General features: G+C 34.6%; 2 protein-coding genes across 8 annotated transcripts in view; one reads left to right on the forward strand and one right to left on the reverse strand.

The window, feature by feature from the left end:
• Positions 1-18206, reverse strand: part of Fhos (Formin homology 2 domain containing) — a 124902-nt gene that overhangs the window by 58561 nt on the left and 48135 nt on the right. For 3 of the 7 annotated variants that reach the window (XM_036361944.2, XM_036361954.2, XM_036361941.2), the window contains exon 2: positions 3570-4300. The exons of the other annotated variants lie outside the window; for them this stretch is intronic. In XM_036361944.2, coding sequence (XP_036217837.2) covers positions 3570-3758 — 189 coding nt within the window. In that variant the 5' untranslated portion in view covers positions 3759-4300. The remainder of the gene's footprint in view (positions 1-3569; positions 4301-18206) is intronic. 7 annotated transcript variants of the gene reach the window in all.
• Positions 7136-8647, forward strand: LOC106620210 (enoyl-[acyl-carrier-protein] reductase, mitochondrial). Its single transcript, XM_014238633.3, has one exon. The coding sequence runs from the start codon at positions 7232-7234 to the stop codon at positions 8330-8332; it is 1101 nt and encodes a 366-aa protein (XP_014094108.2). The 5' UTR covers positions 7136-7231; the 3' UTR covers positions 8333-8647.

Raw genomic sequence — 18206 nt, forward strand, 5'->3', positions numbered from 1 at the left:
TTTTTTTTTTAATTCAAATAAAATTTTTACGTAAGGAAATGATTACAAATAAACTTTTACCCATCTTTTTGGCAAAGCTCGAATATCATTAAGGTACAACTGTTCATCTTGTGATGCAATCCAAGAATCAAGCTATTTGTCGATGTCGGCTTGTGAGTGGAACTGCTTCTGAGCCAGACCATGTGCCCTCGAACGAAACAAATAATAATTGGACGGTGCAATATTTGGGGAATATGGCACTTGGGGTGGTACTTCCCATTTAAGCGTTTCCATGGTTTTTATGATTATTGCCGATTATAACAATTACAAGTTAAGCTATATTTTATTGAAAATATATAGAACTTAAATTGAATTTAAATTTATTATTCCAAATAATAAATTTTTGAAGGATTTAATATTGAATAGTTGCCTACATTTAGGCTTACAAGAAGTTTGGAGAATTTGTAAAACAGAGCATTGTTAATTTCTTTGAATTACTGTTGCTGTTTTTCGTGAGGTGGAAAATGATTTCCTTATCATTATAGTTGTCGTCACAGCAATGGTATGTGCCACTTGCAGGTTACTTAAAACCCCCGCTCGAACCTGCTCACTGCTTTAGCAAAAAATACTTATATGAAATATGAGTTATTCACTTCATTATCATACCTGAGAGCTTTAGTAGAGTTGTAAACAAAAACATATAAAAGATAAAACGAAAAGTTGTACTAATTGCCTGAAAAATAATAGAAAGCGATAAAATCATCAAGTAAATGTTTTTAAGGTTATTTCAACGGTATTCTCAAAAACTATTGGGTTATTTTTAATTCGAGTTCTAATAAACGAGGTTTCACTTCTTCGTACTCTGTTGTAAAAAGTCTACAGGTATGGACGTTTTATGTGAAAAATTGTGGCAAACTCAGTTGTCGGATAATTTATTTCTGGAAAGATCGAATAATTCCTGTACCACTCATTGTTTTGACGTATGATAGTTTATCCTGAGGCCTATTTCTAGAATATTTTTGCATGATAAATCCTATTTAACTTGAAGCAAGTATGCCTGTTTCCTCGCTCTTTTCAAATTTACTCTAAAACAAATATGATTCTGAGAGACTTTGCTCCATTTCGCGATTTATGTTTGTAAAAGCTTCATATAAGCTTAAAAAAAAAAATATATAAATTGCCGTCATTTAATTACTTTTGTGATAACTATCAAGGATGCCTTATCTGAATATTTCTCAATAATTGCCACTGAGTAGCTTTGTTTATCACCCATTTTAATCTGTAGAATTTTTCACACACTCTAAAGAGACACTTTAAAGAGACATACAAATCATACTAGTGATTTACTTTTACATACATATGTACATACAAACTGATGTACATATGTGTGCGTGCTGGTATTCCAATAAATATGCCGGCTAATTTTCGAATGCAAAGTGGCAGCTGACTAGAAATGCTTTTGTCTAACGCTTTGTAATAACTTAATTATGTATCTACAAATATACCTACAATATACCTGTCTATATGTAAATATATATATATATATCTATGTATATACAATATATGGTATTCATATTTAAGTTTAAGTCGTATAATATTTAAGTGTGCGTGCAGGTGTTTTGCTTATAGCCAGAAGTTTTATTATCAGCGATGATAACGAAAATGTATACCTAACCAAATGTATACCTAACATATGGTATACAAGCAAGTGGAGGGCTCAAAAACATTTGAAGCCAGCAAAAACGAGAAGAGTAACGACCGATCATCAAATAGATGTGTTATTGAGTTAGGCAGAGATAAGAGACCACAAGTATTTCGGCTGTATCATTGAATAAATTCCACAACACAGCGATTTAGATATGCTTGTAGCTGGATTCCACAAAATACGTAGTACTTGTAGATATAAGGGGTGTTCTGAACTCATAAAATTTATTTTTATGACACTTTATATGTTTTTTTATTATCGTAATAACATATGAAATTAATATATTTCATATTAAAAGAGTATGTAGATAATTACCATATTTTGGCGGAAATTCTTTTGTAATAAAATTTAGGTTATGTCTTAAACGAATTTACTGAATTATGTTTTTGAGGTAGTTATACCAAAAAGAGTTCTAAACTGAATGTACTTGGTACTAAATTATGTTTTGTAAAACATTCGTCTAAAATATTTAGTATTAAAAAAATATTTAAAAGTTATAGGTATACCAAAAATTTAAATGAATGATTCACACATTTTTTTAAGTTAGAGGCTTCTAATTTGTCACCGCTCAGTTCAGTCAGTCTCTATCAGCTTATTTGTAAACGTATTTTTCTCGAAACAGAATTTTCGAATTTGTTGCAGTGATTACTCGGAAACAAATCACTACCAATTTTTTGATCTGAAAAAAAATCGAATTTTGGCAAGCCGAATAACGAGCAAATTGTTGGTGAAGTGTAACTTGTTTTGATTTTTCTTCTACAATTTTACTAAATATTCTCCAAATATGTATAAAAAATATTTCAAAACCATTGAGAAAGTTTGTTTTTTTCATTTTCCATCAACTGACTTAAGTAGCTGGCGACCCTGTATAATAAGAACAGCTTGTTCGAAAAACGACTTCGAAATTTTCAATGCAGAAATTTTTCGTAATAATTTTTATCTCTTAATCTAAATACATAAAAATTATATAAAAAATTCGAGAGGCTTAAAAGCAATCGCCTAAATATAAAACAATACAAATTTACGTCAAAGAAGGACCCGAAATATCTGTTCTCTTTAACTATTTAATCATATGCTTATAGTTCTTCGAAACTGAAGGTTTTCAAAGTTCTGAATATGATTTATATATGTTTCTTAAATGTGTTAAATAATATCATATAACGCTTTAGGTTCTATATTATTAGGAAATAAAATATTATTTTCGCCAAGTGTCTTAATCTAGAATGCCAAAACCAAACCCAGCATAAACTAGAGGCTGTGTATACTTTCCTTGCTTGCTTTAAACTATTATTTATGCTATGTTTTTCTATGGGCATAACATTAGACAAGTATAAATATCTATACTCCTTTTAAACCTATGGTAACTAATCATTCCGGAATTTATACTTTTCAGAATCATTTCCCCCGCCCTTAAAAACTTAATTTAGATCTCTACAATTCTCTTTTATTATATTTCTTGATTGAATTGGGTTAGATTACTCTTTGAAACATAGCTAAGAAACCCACGACAATATATCATAACTCATATGCGTAAGTAAAATTTCTTTAAAGATTTCAGAACAAAAGTTTTCGGAGTAAGCAAATTTCGGACCAAACATGTTTTTTTTTTTATTTTACCAGCAAAAAATGTGTTACATAAATAATACGTTTAAAAAAAGTAATATATTTTTCTAAATTGACGTCAATTGTACCTACACAAAAAGACAACAACTATAACCAACATAAACCCTACAATAAAAACAAAAATAAGAGGGGCCACCGTAATGTTTAGACATAAGTAATAGCTTATTAGATAACAATGACATTAACTGCTGTTAGTTCATTAAAGTTTATTAAGCTTATGGCAATTTAGTAAGTAAGTCGGTTGTTTGATTCGTTATCTCACCCGATGTGGTGCGCCCAGCAGACGGAGTATGGTGCTCAATTGCGTGGCCAATGGCATGGTGGCGGCGAAGCCGTAGGTTGGCGCACGCGTCGGTATCGGATACATGGCGGTGCAGTTAAGCGGCTCGGTATCGACCAGATACTGCACCCGCAATGTAATCAATTCGTCTGGATCCATTTTCACTATCATTTTGTGGCACCTGCTATTGTCGTTGTTGTTATCGAACGGCGCGTTTACACGCAAAAACTCCCACCTAACGGCGATTTATGTCTAATGGGTTGTTTTTCCTTTCTTTTTGTTTTGCTTTATATTTTTGTTATTTTGTTGCTTTTGTTGTATTTCACTTTTATCTCATACACTTTGAATGCACATGCATACACACACACGCACACTAGTTTTGTCACTAATGTGTTGTGTTATAATTGCACAGGTGTGTGTGAGAGTTTTCGCTTGCCGCCACTTTTGTACCGTTAGAAAACATGTTAAATTCACGATAATTTTCGCTAATTCTGCTTTGTATTTGGTTTAACTCATAATTTTCGTGGTTTTTTTCGTCGCGCAAATTTTTGCTGCGTTTTTTTATTACTTTTGTTTTTTGTATGTGTGGGCTATTTTTGAACCTCAGTTAATTTAGTAAATCACTTTCATTAAAGCAATGTTTCGTATCTTTGTTGCTTTTTTTTTTTTGTGTGTTAATAACAGTGACGTTTTTCCTTTTCTTTTATTGCGCGCTAAAAATGGTTAGTAAATTATGTTTCAACAATTTGAGAAAAAAATTTCCGCAGTGCCAAACTTTTTCTCACGAAATTATTGTTATTCTTTTATAATATTTTTTTAAAAACTTTACATGACCGAACATATTTTTCTTGAAAATTTTACAATAGATACAGATTTCGGTGTGAATGTGAAATTTATATATTTTTTCGCTGCTGCTGCACTGTTGATGAATGTAGCTTACTGTCATATGTACCACTAGTATATAAATATTTTATATATAAAAATAAATATTAAATAAAAAATATCGTTTTCATTGAATTAAAAAATTATGTATAAAATTTTTGAACAGAGATGGCCACTGTATTTTAGAGGTTAGTTAAGTCAAGGCGGAACCGTCACAATCCGGCGTATGACCGATCAGCGCCTGCTAAGTGCAGTAAAAACCAAAATTCATGTTTAAGTGTATGGAAATTAAAAGAATCATTGACATTGCCGAAACATAGCTATACTAAACTATCGAAACATCTGGGTATAATCGCAAATATTTGGCATTACCCTGTTTTTATATATATATATATTATAAACTTTGCATAAACTCGTACTTCACTTCTTCCATAATTATATTTGCTAACGATTTTATCCATTGTTCATTGCACTCCCCGTCGCGTCGCCAGTCATAATTACCAATAATCACGTCTACAACGCCACACTTACTATCGCTTACGTAGTCAATTAAAATAATTGAAATGTTTTGCAAGTGGAAAAGCGCTTGTTTTTAATTAAAGCAGCGGTTCGCAAACGGCTTTGTGCACTTTTGTGAATAACAGTACATGGAAACCACCTGTAATGGCATGCAAAAGAAACATTGAAAAGCTTTAAGCCAAGTAATGCGTAATGGCATTTTAATGTCGCTCAAACTGTGCTTGTCAAGGGGTGTGCTCCACAATATAGTTTTATGTATGTAGTCCACTGCTAACACCCGCCCATTATGCTAAAGACAAAACATACATAACAATGCAAACAAATTGCCCAACACGCCCAATAAACGATATACTCAATTACAATTCAGCGCAACATGGCAATCAACAACACACACACACACACAGCCACACACAAGCGTACGCATTTTGGTAGGCGAAATGTTGTCACCGCGTCGGTAATCACGTCACAGCACCCACATTTTCCCAAAGCGAAAACATTAAAAACAGAAATCGCAAAGTTGAGCTGTGACGTAGTCAAGTCGCGGATTTGGCTCAGTGGCTCGACTTGACGAGCCAAAACCGAATTTTCGCCGCTTGATGCCAACGCTTGACTTTGGCTTCATTTTCGCAGATTGTGTAATTTTGAATTCGATTGTGTATGTTTGGGTGTGTGCGTGAGAGTGTACTTTGTACTGGCGAATATAGCTCGCGTTTCAATTGTTGGAATATGAAACTATAAAGTGAAACGCAATGAGGCAGCACTAACTTTGTAAATTCCCCATAAATATACAACGATTAATACAAGTACAGGCATTTCGTAAAACTATTTCGCAACGGTGGCGGATACAGCTCAACATACACGTAATTTTTGACCTTGCAAAAACAAGCTGATTAATTTAAGTATGAACATCTAACATATCTCTTAGAAGACCTTTGAGCTTCTGTGAAAAGAAAGTTGACCCGCCTGGTCAAAAAGCATGAAACTGTTAAAGAAAAAGTTAGACCTTAAGCTATCTTCCGAACTGCGTATAACTTTCGAGGTTGCGGAATGGAATTTGAAACCATTACTTTCATTTGACCTTATGAAGGTCAGCAAAAAGAGCTAAGCAATTTATATTTCACTGCTTTGTTATATAATCAAATTGCCAAGTGTCTTGTTATCTCATGAGACAAAAGAGTGTGTAATACAATATGGTTCCTGAGTCACATGAGAGTAACTCTATGAATCTTACTTTTGACGTTAGCATATAGCGAACTTAACTAAGCATGGGACTTGTCATCAGTGGTTTATAAAATAGCTGGCTCGAAACTTTTTTCGAAACATTGCCGAGAGTATATTTGGGGTTAAGGTTTAGTTGATACTTTATTTAGATATAACAACTGGACTAACTGGAAACAGGCTGACTGATTTTTGAGAGGCTCCAGAGGTATGTGGTAAGCTATACGTGTTTTGTCGAAAATAATGCAGGATTTAACTCTATTGTGGCGTCTAAAGTTATTCCGTTGGGAATTTAAACAAGGCTATTCACAGTAAATTTTTTATAGAGATCTATGGAATTGACCACAACGACACTGCGCATACGGATAAGTAAGGAAAACGGCGGTTACCATTTCAAATGCTTTAGAAGGTGAACAACTTCCCATCGAGGGAAACTAAAATTTAATATTTAACGAAATACTATGTATGATTTAGTTTTTCTTCCTAAAATAAACAGCTTCTTTAAAAAGTAAGCTATTGCTTAAGGTCTAACTAATTTTACAAGGAATCGAGAGTAAAATGAGTTCTCCGAATATAGCATAGATGAAAGGGTAGCAACATTCAACCAGAATAAATCATGTGAACCATAGCGAACCATACTTCCTCGCGTAAACGAAATTGATTCAAAAATTCGACGAAGCCTTTATATTTTTTAGTTTTTCCTTGACGTTTAATAATTTCCTTAGTTTTTATACAAAAATGTCCCGATAAATTCCAGGAATTTTTTGGCGATAACCAAATCTCAGAACCATGAATTTATTGAACTATCTCACAGCTAACAGAACGCTTCACATTCTTATTCACCATATCTTTCGCCTCAATATGTAAGAACATTTATGACTTCGATTTTACTACGAGTATAAACTTTTCTTAGCCTTATTTTACAACACTAAATTCTCCAATAAGATTGACAGCAATAAAAAAAATTATTTCCAGTCATTGAACACAAGAAAAAGCAAATAGAATTATAATTTTCCGCAACAAAAATGTTCTCACAATTTCTACGCCAGCATATACCTCTCACGCTGCAGCGGCGAGCGACTTTAATCGAACAACGTAAAACGACGTGTACTTGCGCGCAATCGTTACAATATTGCGAATACGGTGAACCCGCTGACGTACTGCAGCTTGTCAAATTGGATTTGTCCGAACCGAAACACAGCGAAGTGTTAGTGAGGTTGCTAGCTGCGCCGATTAATCCTTCCGACATCAACACCATACAAGGCAAATATCCGGTGAAGCTACCATTACCCGCAATTGCCGGTAATGAAGGTGTCGGGGAAGTATTACGTACCGGTGCCAATGTGCAAACGCTGAAGCGAGGACAACGTGTTGTTGTAGTCGAAAACGCGCTGGGCACTTGGCGGACACACGCGAACTTCGCGGAGCATCAACTCTTGTGTATACCGAATAAGATGGACTTGGCGACCGCCGCCACAATGGTGGTGAACCCACCAACTGCCTACCGCATGCTGAAGGACTTCGTGCCACTCGCACAAGGCGATTGCATCATACAAAATGGTGCCAATAGCGCTGTCGGTCAAATAGTCCACCAATTGTGTAAAGCATGGGGTCTCAAATCAATCGGCATCGTGCGAAATCGTCCCAATTTAGAAGAGTTGAAAATATATCTCAAACAACTCGGTGCAAACGAGGTGCTAACGGAAGAGGAATTAGCGCAAAAGGATGTGGCGAATAAACTTTGTCAACTGCCGGCGCCACGTCTGGCACTCAATTGTGTTGGCGGCAAGAATGCCTCAGACATGGCAAAACTGCTAGCCGACAAGGGTGTCATGGTCACTTATGGCGGCATGTCCCGTAAGCCGGTGCTGATTCCAACGCCAGCGCTTATTTTTAAAAATATCTCCTTTTGTGGATTTTGGGTGACACGTTGGATGAGGGAGCACAAGGGCAAGCCGACGCGTAACAAAATGTTTGCCGAACTCATTGAGATGTTGGACCAAGACAAGTTGAAAGGTGCTAAGCACGAGATGGTGCCATTGAAGGATTATAAAAAGGCAGTTTCAGCCGCATTGGACCTAAAGGGTATGGTGGGAAAGAAATACATTTTGGAAATGAAGTGTTAAGTTTTCAATAAATAGTTGTATTGGAGTAACTGTAACTGTGGGCTTCGGATATATGTAGCTAACTTCGACCGTAGGTAAGAAGTAACAAATAAGAGCGACTCAACGAGATCTAAGCTTTTGTGTAATGTTTCGAAATACGCGACTTTTTTTTTTGATACAAATACCAAAAAGGCAGAATCTTTAACAGCAAAAACAACTCAATACAAAGATGGGTGATCTCAAAAAAGCTCAAACACTCGTCATTAAATAGTTGTCGTCTATAAATAAACATTAACGAAGCGAGGTTTTTTTTTATAAAATCGTACTTATTCCACTATACAGCTGTTGTAGCCTCCAACCTGATAAAGGCCACGACAAGGGAAAGTTGGTTGACTTTCTGTTATAAATGTAAATCCCTACAGAAAATTCGGATATTATTTGTATAGATAGTTCTATATCAAGACTTCTCAAACTCATAGGGGTCATAGGGTCAACAGAGAAATATATTGAAGACCGACTACAACAATTGGTTTTACTTATATATAAAATATTGATTTTTGATTAATAGGGAAACCTCTCGGGACTTATCTAATTGACCAAAGGTTATTCTAAAGTTATAATTATGCCAAGAAATATTCCTAAATTTTGAAAAGAATATTAAGAATAAGATTTATCCAACAATTTGATTATTCAAAACGGATGATCTCATCACCTTTGGAATTTAATGGGCTTTAAAAATCTCAAAATAACTTATTAGCCATGCTGGATTAAGAAGTATGGTTTTATGTCATCAGAGACCTTGAAGTTTAAAGGATTCCGGCAAAATATTCAGGTATGCGCAGTATTCATTCATAAGCAGCTGAGCTTATGATCAGACCGTAATAAATATTGTTAACCACAAAGCCTGAGGAGCTCGGAAGCAGCCGCCTACCAAAAATGCAAAACAAAAACGAAACGAAATAACACTCTTCCCAACTTTCCTTGGACTGCCTTTTTGCCTCAAAGTATTTATTGTTTTTCCTTCTCTTGCTACTCTTGCTTTCATCCTCTTTGCATGCGATTTTTTCGTTTGCGTGGGAACGGCGCAATAAAGTGGAAATACCGTTGCATGTTTAATGTCAGCTGGCGGCTACCAAGTCACAGCTAACGACTGACGGCAATACGAGTACCGTCTATTTGGCGAAGCTCGAAGTGCAGCGCTTTGGCAGGTAGGCAGACAGGCAGGAAGTAGCAGGTAAGTCAAAACGACTTTATTCGTGTGCGATTGCAACAAAACAGCAGCCACAACAACAACGGTACAGCAATTCACCGATCCAATAATCCTCCAGGTCATCAATGGGAAGCCAAAAGCAACAGTGAAACGGAGCGAAAGCAAGAAAATTAAGCCGGAAAGGCAATACTGATGTGGCTTAAAAAGTTGAACGCAGAGTAGAACTTTACTTTTATAAAAAATGTGTATATTTATATGTATATTAGGGTGGTCCTTAGGAAAAGTATTATACACATATTCTTATATTTTAGTTTAAACTTAATCTCTATGTCAACATACGCAGTTCAGAGGAAGACTTGAATACGTTATATATTTAAGCTGATATTCTTGAAGTCATGAATGAACCCACTGACTGACAGCTAAGAAAGCCAGTCCATTGTGATACGCAGAACTCCTAAGTGTGAATCGAAAATATCGTCGCTTATCGAAGAAGCGAATGTCATGTCTGTCAAAACTTTGTTAAGGCGGGTAATCTTCTAATTCCAGCTAACTCGTATGGTTCGCAAAAGATATGACGATTGAGATGCTACAGTTAGGCTGAAGATAGTGAAACTTTACCCGTAAACTGAAAAGTTTAAGAAAATTGTTCTGACTAGCTCTGAATATCATCCTTATATGATTAGATATACATATATATATGATATAAACCTAAAATTCTATGGAGACTACAATTTAGACTAGTTATCGTATCCGTCAAAAGTATTGAGGCCGAAAATATCGATCGTACGAAGTTTAGGAATCAACTTATATTCGGGTAGTATGTGTATATATCTAGAGTTTATTGAAACAAGCAGTATAATATTGTCCACTGGGAGATTGAGACCTTATATATCGCTCATACAAAGTTTAGGTAACACCCTAATATGCACAGATATGTACATATCTCACCAGTTTATTGAAAAAAGTTCTTCCAGGACCTTGATATTGTAGACTGAGTGACGGAGACTGATAACTATCGGATTTCGTAAGTTTAAGAACCACCCTATCACACATATGTATATTTACAGGAATATACTAGTATAGAATTGCGCTTGTATAAAAGGGCAGCTGAAACTGAACTTCGAGTTGAAAGAACAGTTAAAACAGGGCAACAAAGGCAAGCAGGTGCGATGCGCGAAAATAAAGCAATAAATAATTGAAAAAGAATACAGAATACAATACGAGAAATTAATGGAAGTCAATAGCGCATATGTGTGTGTGTGTTTAGTATACACTGAGTGCGAGCACATGAGTATAGCACAAGAGTCGAATTGTGAAAGAACATTGTTGAATGGTAGCTACTCGTACTAAGTTCACGCTCAGACGTTTTGTTGCTGACTTAGTTGTCTACTGTGTTTGCAGGTTTTTTTCTCGTTCTCACATTGCCAAAAGCAGCGCAATTGCAACGAAGTTACACACACTTATTAACGCGCGTACGACCCGCGAAGCAAGCCGTGAAAAGGGAATAACCTGTTGGGGCCAACGAAATAACAAAGATTAGTCATACCGTTTTTGCGCAACTCTGTTATTGTGTAGCTTCACAGCCATAAATTAAGTTTATTATTAACCGACAGTTATCCAATCTGCATAATATTCACTTATTGAAAATTAAACGTACACAGTTTGTTATGCGTCGCATGAGTTTTTTTACGGTATTTAGTGAATATTTTTGCAGTAATGGATTACTGATTAGCGATTTAAATGCTGTGAGACCGAGGTTGAGGGCAAATATTGATTTTGAATTTGAGTTTTTGCGACTAAAAAAGCTGAGAAGGTTGGTAATATTAAAGACTACTGATATTTGAGCATTGAATTTATGTGAAACTTCATATCTGGATCCATCAGTAATAATCTTTAAAATGAGATCTTCAAAATTTATTAGTGCTGTGGAAAACCGTATCACTATAGGACATATATACTTATTTACAAATTCATTATTGAATAATATTTTTAAAGTTTTAACTCCAATACTGCCCTTGGCCTCCACTATCGTTTAGTTCCTAGGTTATTAGTAATAAATCATTTCAATATTTAACTCTTTATTTAAAGTAAACGATATTAAACATGGGCTCTAGCTGAAATATTCTATTTTTCTGCTATGGAAATCCTCAAAATTCTATTGTCGTGTAAATTAGGTATAACTGTCTGAAAACCCTCAAAAAAAGTAAGAAACCAAAATTTTTTTACTTGGTGAGAGAAATTTAAATTGAATTTTTTTCTCCCACATATTTAAATGGCGCTTTGTTGATCATCACTTTTGGAGGAGATCAAAAATGGTTTTAAAAAAAAATACTAGTTGTATATGTTTTAATATTTCATCGGAAAGCTGGAAGCTTTGTCAGCCATAGTGTTTACATAACTTAAAATACAGTTTAGTTTCATTGTTACCATTTTCAACAGCTTGTTAAGATGTTGTTAAGACCACAGTATGCTTCCTCCCTTATTATTGACTGCATTTTAATTATGAAGAGTATTATAAGCTATTGATGCTTTCACTGATAATAATTCGAGATATTGTTGTAAAAATAAAATACTTCTTAGATAACAAGTCCTTCTTGGTTCATAAGTGATTTTAGGAAATTTCAACAGTTTGTTGAAATGCTATTGAAAATTACCACTAAGTTCTATGTATTGTAATTACTATATCAGGACACCACTGTTTGACGTAGGTTCAACCAATTTTTGAAAACATAACTACAATTTAGCTTGTTAACACAAAAAACGATCCTTTATGAAAAACATTGACTTCAGAGATAACTCCGAAGACTAAATCGGGATTAGAAATTTTTGATCCCGAAAACTAAATCGGGATTACAAATAATTGATCCGGAAATTTCAGAATCGTCAACAAATTTGTTATTTATATTATACAAATAGAACACTTCGTCGGAAACTAAATCGGGATTACAAATAATTGATCCCGAAATTGAATACTTCGCCGGATCCCAAAATTTCGAGATTGTCAACGAATTTGTTAATTTGGTAAAAAGAAATTCATTTTATAGATCAAATTTGGTTGTGATTCATTAAATAGTTTTACAAAGAACTTCAAAGCTTCAAAGCTAATGTTTATTTTAAATGTTAAAAATGTGAATGTATAAACTACACTGTATATAATATTGGTTTAGGTTGAATTTAGGGCTTGAAAAATAAAGTAAAAGTAGGCCACATAAATAAAAATTATCTTTAATATATATTTAAAGTTAAATTGTGAAAGAATTTGAGTTAAAATACTAAATTATCGAAAAGTGCCTGTCAAGCGAATTCTGCATAAGTTAATTGCCAGCATATCAAACGATTACTAACGAACTAATCATTACCTTGGCATTTAATTGCAGGGCTATGTACTTGCATGTATAAGGGAAAGGCAAGTGAATGTGCGTCACAAAAAAAAAATTGCGTACAATTTTGAACCCGGAAGATTTCGCACACCACTTTGTAGGCATAAGCCGCTAACTGTGAACTTACCTAAACTCAACTAACACACGAAGGAGGACAGTTAAGTGGCAACAAGGCCCCATTAGTTGCCATTCATTGCCTGTAAAAGTTGGCAACCAACAAATTTTCTTTGCCGCTCATTAAGTAAACAGAAGTATGGATATACTAGGTACATGTATACATAACTGTTTGAGAAAAGTGCGGATGGGTCACGAAAACTTAACCCTTATTTGCTACATACATTTTTTTTTTTTGAGAAACCACAAAGGCGGCAAATTGCCTAAGAGGCATGTGGGGTTTCACGATTTTTTCAATGGTTTTACGTACATATATGTACATACATATGTATATATGTAGATGTGCAACGAAATTTGTTTCCAATTTTTCACTTTTATTTGCGCACTTGCAATGCTGGCGCGTAGCCCAACACTCTGGCGCATGCGCACACGCCACTTTGCGCTAAATTCAAAAAACGTTTCGCTAAGTGCCAGACAAAATCGCGTTTTGCCTGCGAATTCATGTGCAATTTATGAATTCATTTATGAAAAATTTTACTTCTCATTAATTATGAAATATTTCCATATTTTTTCGGTTGGCCATGTGTGGGCCGCAATGGCAAGCCGGGTAGGTAGTGGTAACTTGTACTGGTGATGTTGCGGTAAAAACTTGCGTGACGCATTGAGCGAGCAAAACAGATAACAACAACAATAATAATAATAACAGCGGCAATAAAAACCAACAAAAATAATAATCATAGAAACAGCAACAATAGTAATAATATTAACAACAACAACAGAAAAGTGGCAAATAGCACCCACACGCATGGAATGCGCTTTACCAAGCTTAAATTGCATACCTACAATAATAATAAACGCATACATACATAAGTAAAGCATAAAAAGTCCTCAACACCGTCAGCAAGTTTGTGTCTTAAGTTTTTTGTTTTCCTTTGCCAATAAATGAACTTTCACTTTTTTGGCACTCATTGGCCGACTGGCGGTCACTTGTGTGAATTTTTGTTTCGTTTTTGTGGTTAACGGCTATTGCGGCAATGTTACGTTATGACGGCATGGCGCGCCGACAATAATACTGGCACTCACATACATGCTTAACTGGGTCTTTGTTACTTGTACAACGGCGGTTTCTTCAGCTCTGCGCTTCACACCCCTAAATTCATATATGGATAGAACTGCATACATATACATACATACACAAAAATAATCACACACACACATGCATCTTCGGAAGTCTCCTCTAGTCGTTCAGTTGTTTTTTTCGACTTTCTTTTGGTATTAATTGCTTGCTTTGCTCGTTGCAATTTGATTGTCTCGCTCCTATCATCAATTATGCAAATTCGCTAATAATTTCAAATTAACGTTTACTGCATAGCCATTTGGCTAACGGTAATTGGCAGTTATTGCATAAAATTTACGAATTTAATTGCTAATAACAGGCAGCAAGAAGTCAAATGCCAGAAATAATTAACAAACAAGCACACATAGCTTTTATAACTGTATATCAATTGAAGAGAGTAATAAAGCATTGTGAATGTTTTTGGTTATTAAAAGTGTATTAAAGCACAAAACACATAAAAATTTAATAATAGTGTTTTATTGGTTGTCTCGAGGCAATGTGATTTGACAAACCTTAGCTCTATGTTAAAACATTAATTTACTGAAAGTTTAGTAAACAGTATATAAAGCATTTGGAACACCGCTATCTCAGAAAATTGGCATTTCGTTCTAATTATCATGGTTCTATAGGTGAGTCATTTTGTATGGAGCCACTTTTTATTGTATTCTTTTGTTACTAAGTAGATTTCTGTCCATAGCTTTCAGTGGAACTTTTTGAGCTTTTTTCATAAAAATATAATTATTTTGTTATTCAAGCCTGAGACACAAAAAGGTTTCTCTCAAACAGTACAATACGTTTTCTCTTAATTTTTGTGGACTGACAGTTTCAGAAAAAGCTCCTGGAGCTGGAGACTTCACCAGTAAAGGCGTGACAAAAAATTGTCTACATACATGCATTACTTTTCATACTATTAATAATAAAAGAAAATAAGTGTTATATATATTTTCTTGGAAAATTAGGATTATTATTGAAAATAATAAGAATATCACTACCCCTAACATTTGATTGCAATACTTATCGTTGAATATATCATCTTTACTTTTTACAAATGAGATATCTTCTCACCAAATTTTCGGAATTTCGGAAATTTCAAGGACAAAGAAGGTGGTTTAAGGGCGTTCATAGAACATCTTCCTCCGAAAGGTCAACAAACTTCCATGAAATTTTTCATTTGAAAAGCTCGGCGAACTCTCATAGAATTTAATTTTTCGCAAGCTCAACAAAATTGCATAAAACACTTTGCGTCGAAAGCTCAAAGTACCTTCGAAGAACTTTTAGTTCAAAAGTTTAATGAACTTTCACAGAACTTTTTGTTTTGAAAGCTTGGCGAGCTTTATAGGAATTTAGGTTTCGAAAGCTCAGTAAACTTTCATAGAACTTTTTTTTTTTTTTTAATGGAAAAATGCTGTCATAGAACGTCTTGTTTCGAATACGTAATAAAGTCTTTCAGAAATGTTTGCTTCAAAAGCGAACGCTCAGCGAACTTTTATGGAAATTATTAACCAAAAGATTAACAAAGATTTACAAAACTTTTTTTCCGCAAACACTTTGCGTTGAAAGCTCTACGAAATTTCGGAGAACTTCTTGTTGAAAAGTTTTACTAGCTTTCGTTGAACTTTTTGATTTGAAAGCTTTCAAAAATTTTTTTGTTTTGAAAGCTGAAGGAACTTTAATCAAACTTTTTATTTCTAAAGCTCAACGAAAGTACTGCAACTTTTTGTTTCGGAAGCTCAATGAACTTTCATAGAACTTTTTGTTTTTTAAAGAAAATAGTAAATAAATAGAAATTATTTTTTTATTATATTGTTATATATAGACACAATCTAGGGTAGAGATATGTACATATATATGAGAACATAAGGAGACTTTTGGAGTTTGCAAACTAGAAGAGAAGATAAGTGATATACATAGATGCACATGTAAGTACTCAAACTATATCAGATTGAGCTACTTATGAAATACTTTAAAGAGTTTTGCATATTTCGCCGGAAAAGAAATTTCTTAATTACAGTGCGCATGCGCAAAAAGTCCAAAGCGCGTCTGAGAAAACAATTTCACAACTGTATAAATTAAAGATACAACTCTTTTTTGCGCTAAACGCAGATGCGAAATTAGTTCATGTGACTGTTAGCGTCATAAAAGCTAGCGGGTTTTCCTGCACGCTCCTTGTATGCGTGTGTGTTTGCACATATATGTGTAGGCTTAAAATGCATCTCATTTCCGTTAACACAATAACAATAAACATTTTTTATGCTATTGTAATTTGCTCGTAATTCCGCGAGCTCTTTCATGCGGACCAAGAAGTGTCTCCACAAAGAAACGCAACGAAGACGCTTTGAAAGCTTTGACGTGTGTGTAATGAGTTGGCATTCTGCTAAAGTTGGTCAAAGCAGCAAAGCGATCGCGATTGTTGCGTGTCATAAATGCAGCTAAAGTTGAGGTTAAAGTCACACAAGCGAATGGACACACGTGATTTAATGTGTTCATATGTCTGTTCGTGTGTGTGTGTGTAGTGTCGCACAGTGGCCACAGTATTTGTAGAAGAACAAATTATTATACTGCCACAACCACCTTCCACCACAGCTCCTCCCCCTTCATCCACCAATGTCTGGTGGCAACATTTATGACACGACAGTTATCAGCATATAAACGTTGGAAAAACATAACAATAACAATAACAATAGCAATAAAATAAGTAAGTGAAATAAAAGTGAGCGGTAACAATTGAGTAGAATAAGTATTTATAAAGTCGTGAGATAAATGTGCGGCACAGTTCCCTCGCCGCACACACACGCACATACGCATACACACCGATATTTTTCACCGCATAATCGCTTATGCGTGCGCATGTGCGTCCGTTGCTTGTTACCTCAACGCACGAGCATAAATTCACACAAAAGCGGATATACACACATACTTACAATAACAACAATAGCAGCAAGCAATGTGCTCTAGTGGACATTAAGCCTTTAACTGCACTATGTTGTGACCCGCCAACCGTTCGACGCACTTCACTTATGACCAAACGGTGTATATATATGTCCTCACCTCCTATATATATGTATATATAAATATATAATATGTATCTGAGTCTACATATATGCACATGTATTTGTTGTGCTATAAAGTAGTGAAGATTGTTGCATATAAAAGTGCGATTCTTCTGCATTTATGGCGCATTAAATGGGTACTTAGCGCAACGGCCAGCTCTGCGGCTACTGTGCAATATATTATAGTTTTATGTTCCTATGTTGCATGCAACAGCTAGTATAAATGCGTGCAATACATGTATGCAGTCATACAAGTGACCAGGTGTGAATAATCAACATAAAGTCGTTTTAGTGTGCGCAAGAATGCATTCATAAATGTATGTGTGTGTGCGCATGCGTGTGACACAATTTCCATGCTGCGTCTTGGACGTCTGACGGCAGCGGTGTCAACTCTTATTGTTCTAGCAGTTATTCATTGTGGAGCAGCGGTGCGTAAGCACAGTGGATTAGAAGTTTGAAATTTTTATTTTTGTTGAAAATTTTATAATTTTATGAATATTTTACCTTAAGTCAAATAAGCGGGAATTTTCATTTTTCGCAAACAAAGAGTGAATTCGAGATGTAAAATAATTATTGATTGAACTCGCTAAAATAAAACTAGCTAATTCTCTTCATATCTAACACCAGGTTTTTGACACAAGGGGATACCGTTATTACTAATACCTAAATTGGACATGCAATCGACCTCAAAGGCTGATTAGTGTCTATGAAATTTGATCACAATATATTCCGATAACATTGGGTAAGTTCAGGCGAGAAGTTTGAAAACTATATAAGTAATTCTAAAGAGAGAACTTTTATTGGATATATTTTAATGAAATATATATACTACTTATTGGATATATTTTAATGAAAGATTGAAAAAATATCATTGACGGTCTACAATCTTGTCATATTCATTTAGTCCACATTTTTTTCCAATATATTTTTTTTTTTATAAATTGGGTATTAAAGATTTTTTATACCAATGGCGTTGATCTCGAGTAATAATTGACTTTTATTAACCTATAATTTTGAATAAAAG

This window comes from Bactrocera oleae, chromosome 6 (assembly GCF_042242935.1).
Source record: "Bactrocera oleae isolate idBacOlea1 chromosome 6, idBacOlea1, whole genome shotgun sequence".
Taxonomy (NCBI): Eukaryota; Metazoa; Arthropoda; class Insecta; order Diptera; family Tephritidae; genus Bactrocera; species Bactrocera oleae.

Excerpts from the sequence above, each read along its gene's own strand:
- LOC106620210 (XM_014238633.3), top strand. The coding sequence starts at position 7,232 with ATGTTCTCACAATTTCTACGCCAGCATATACCTCTCACGCTGCAGCGG.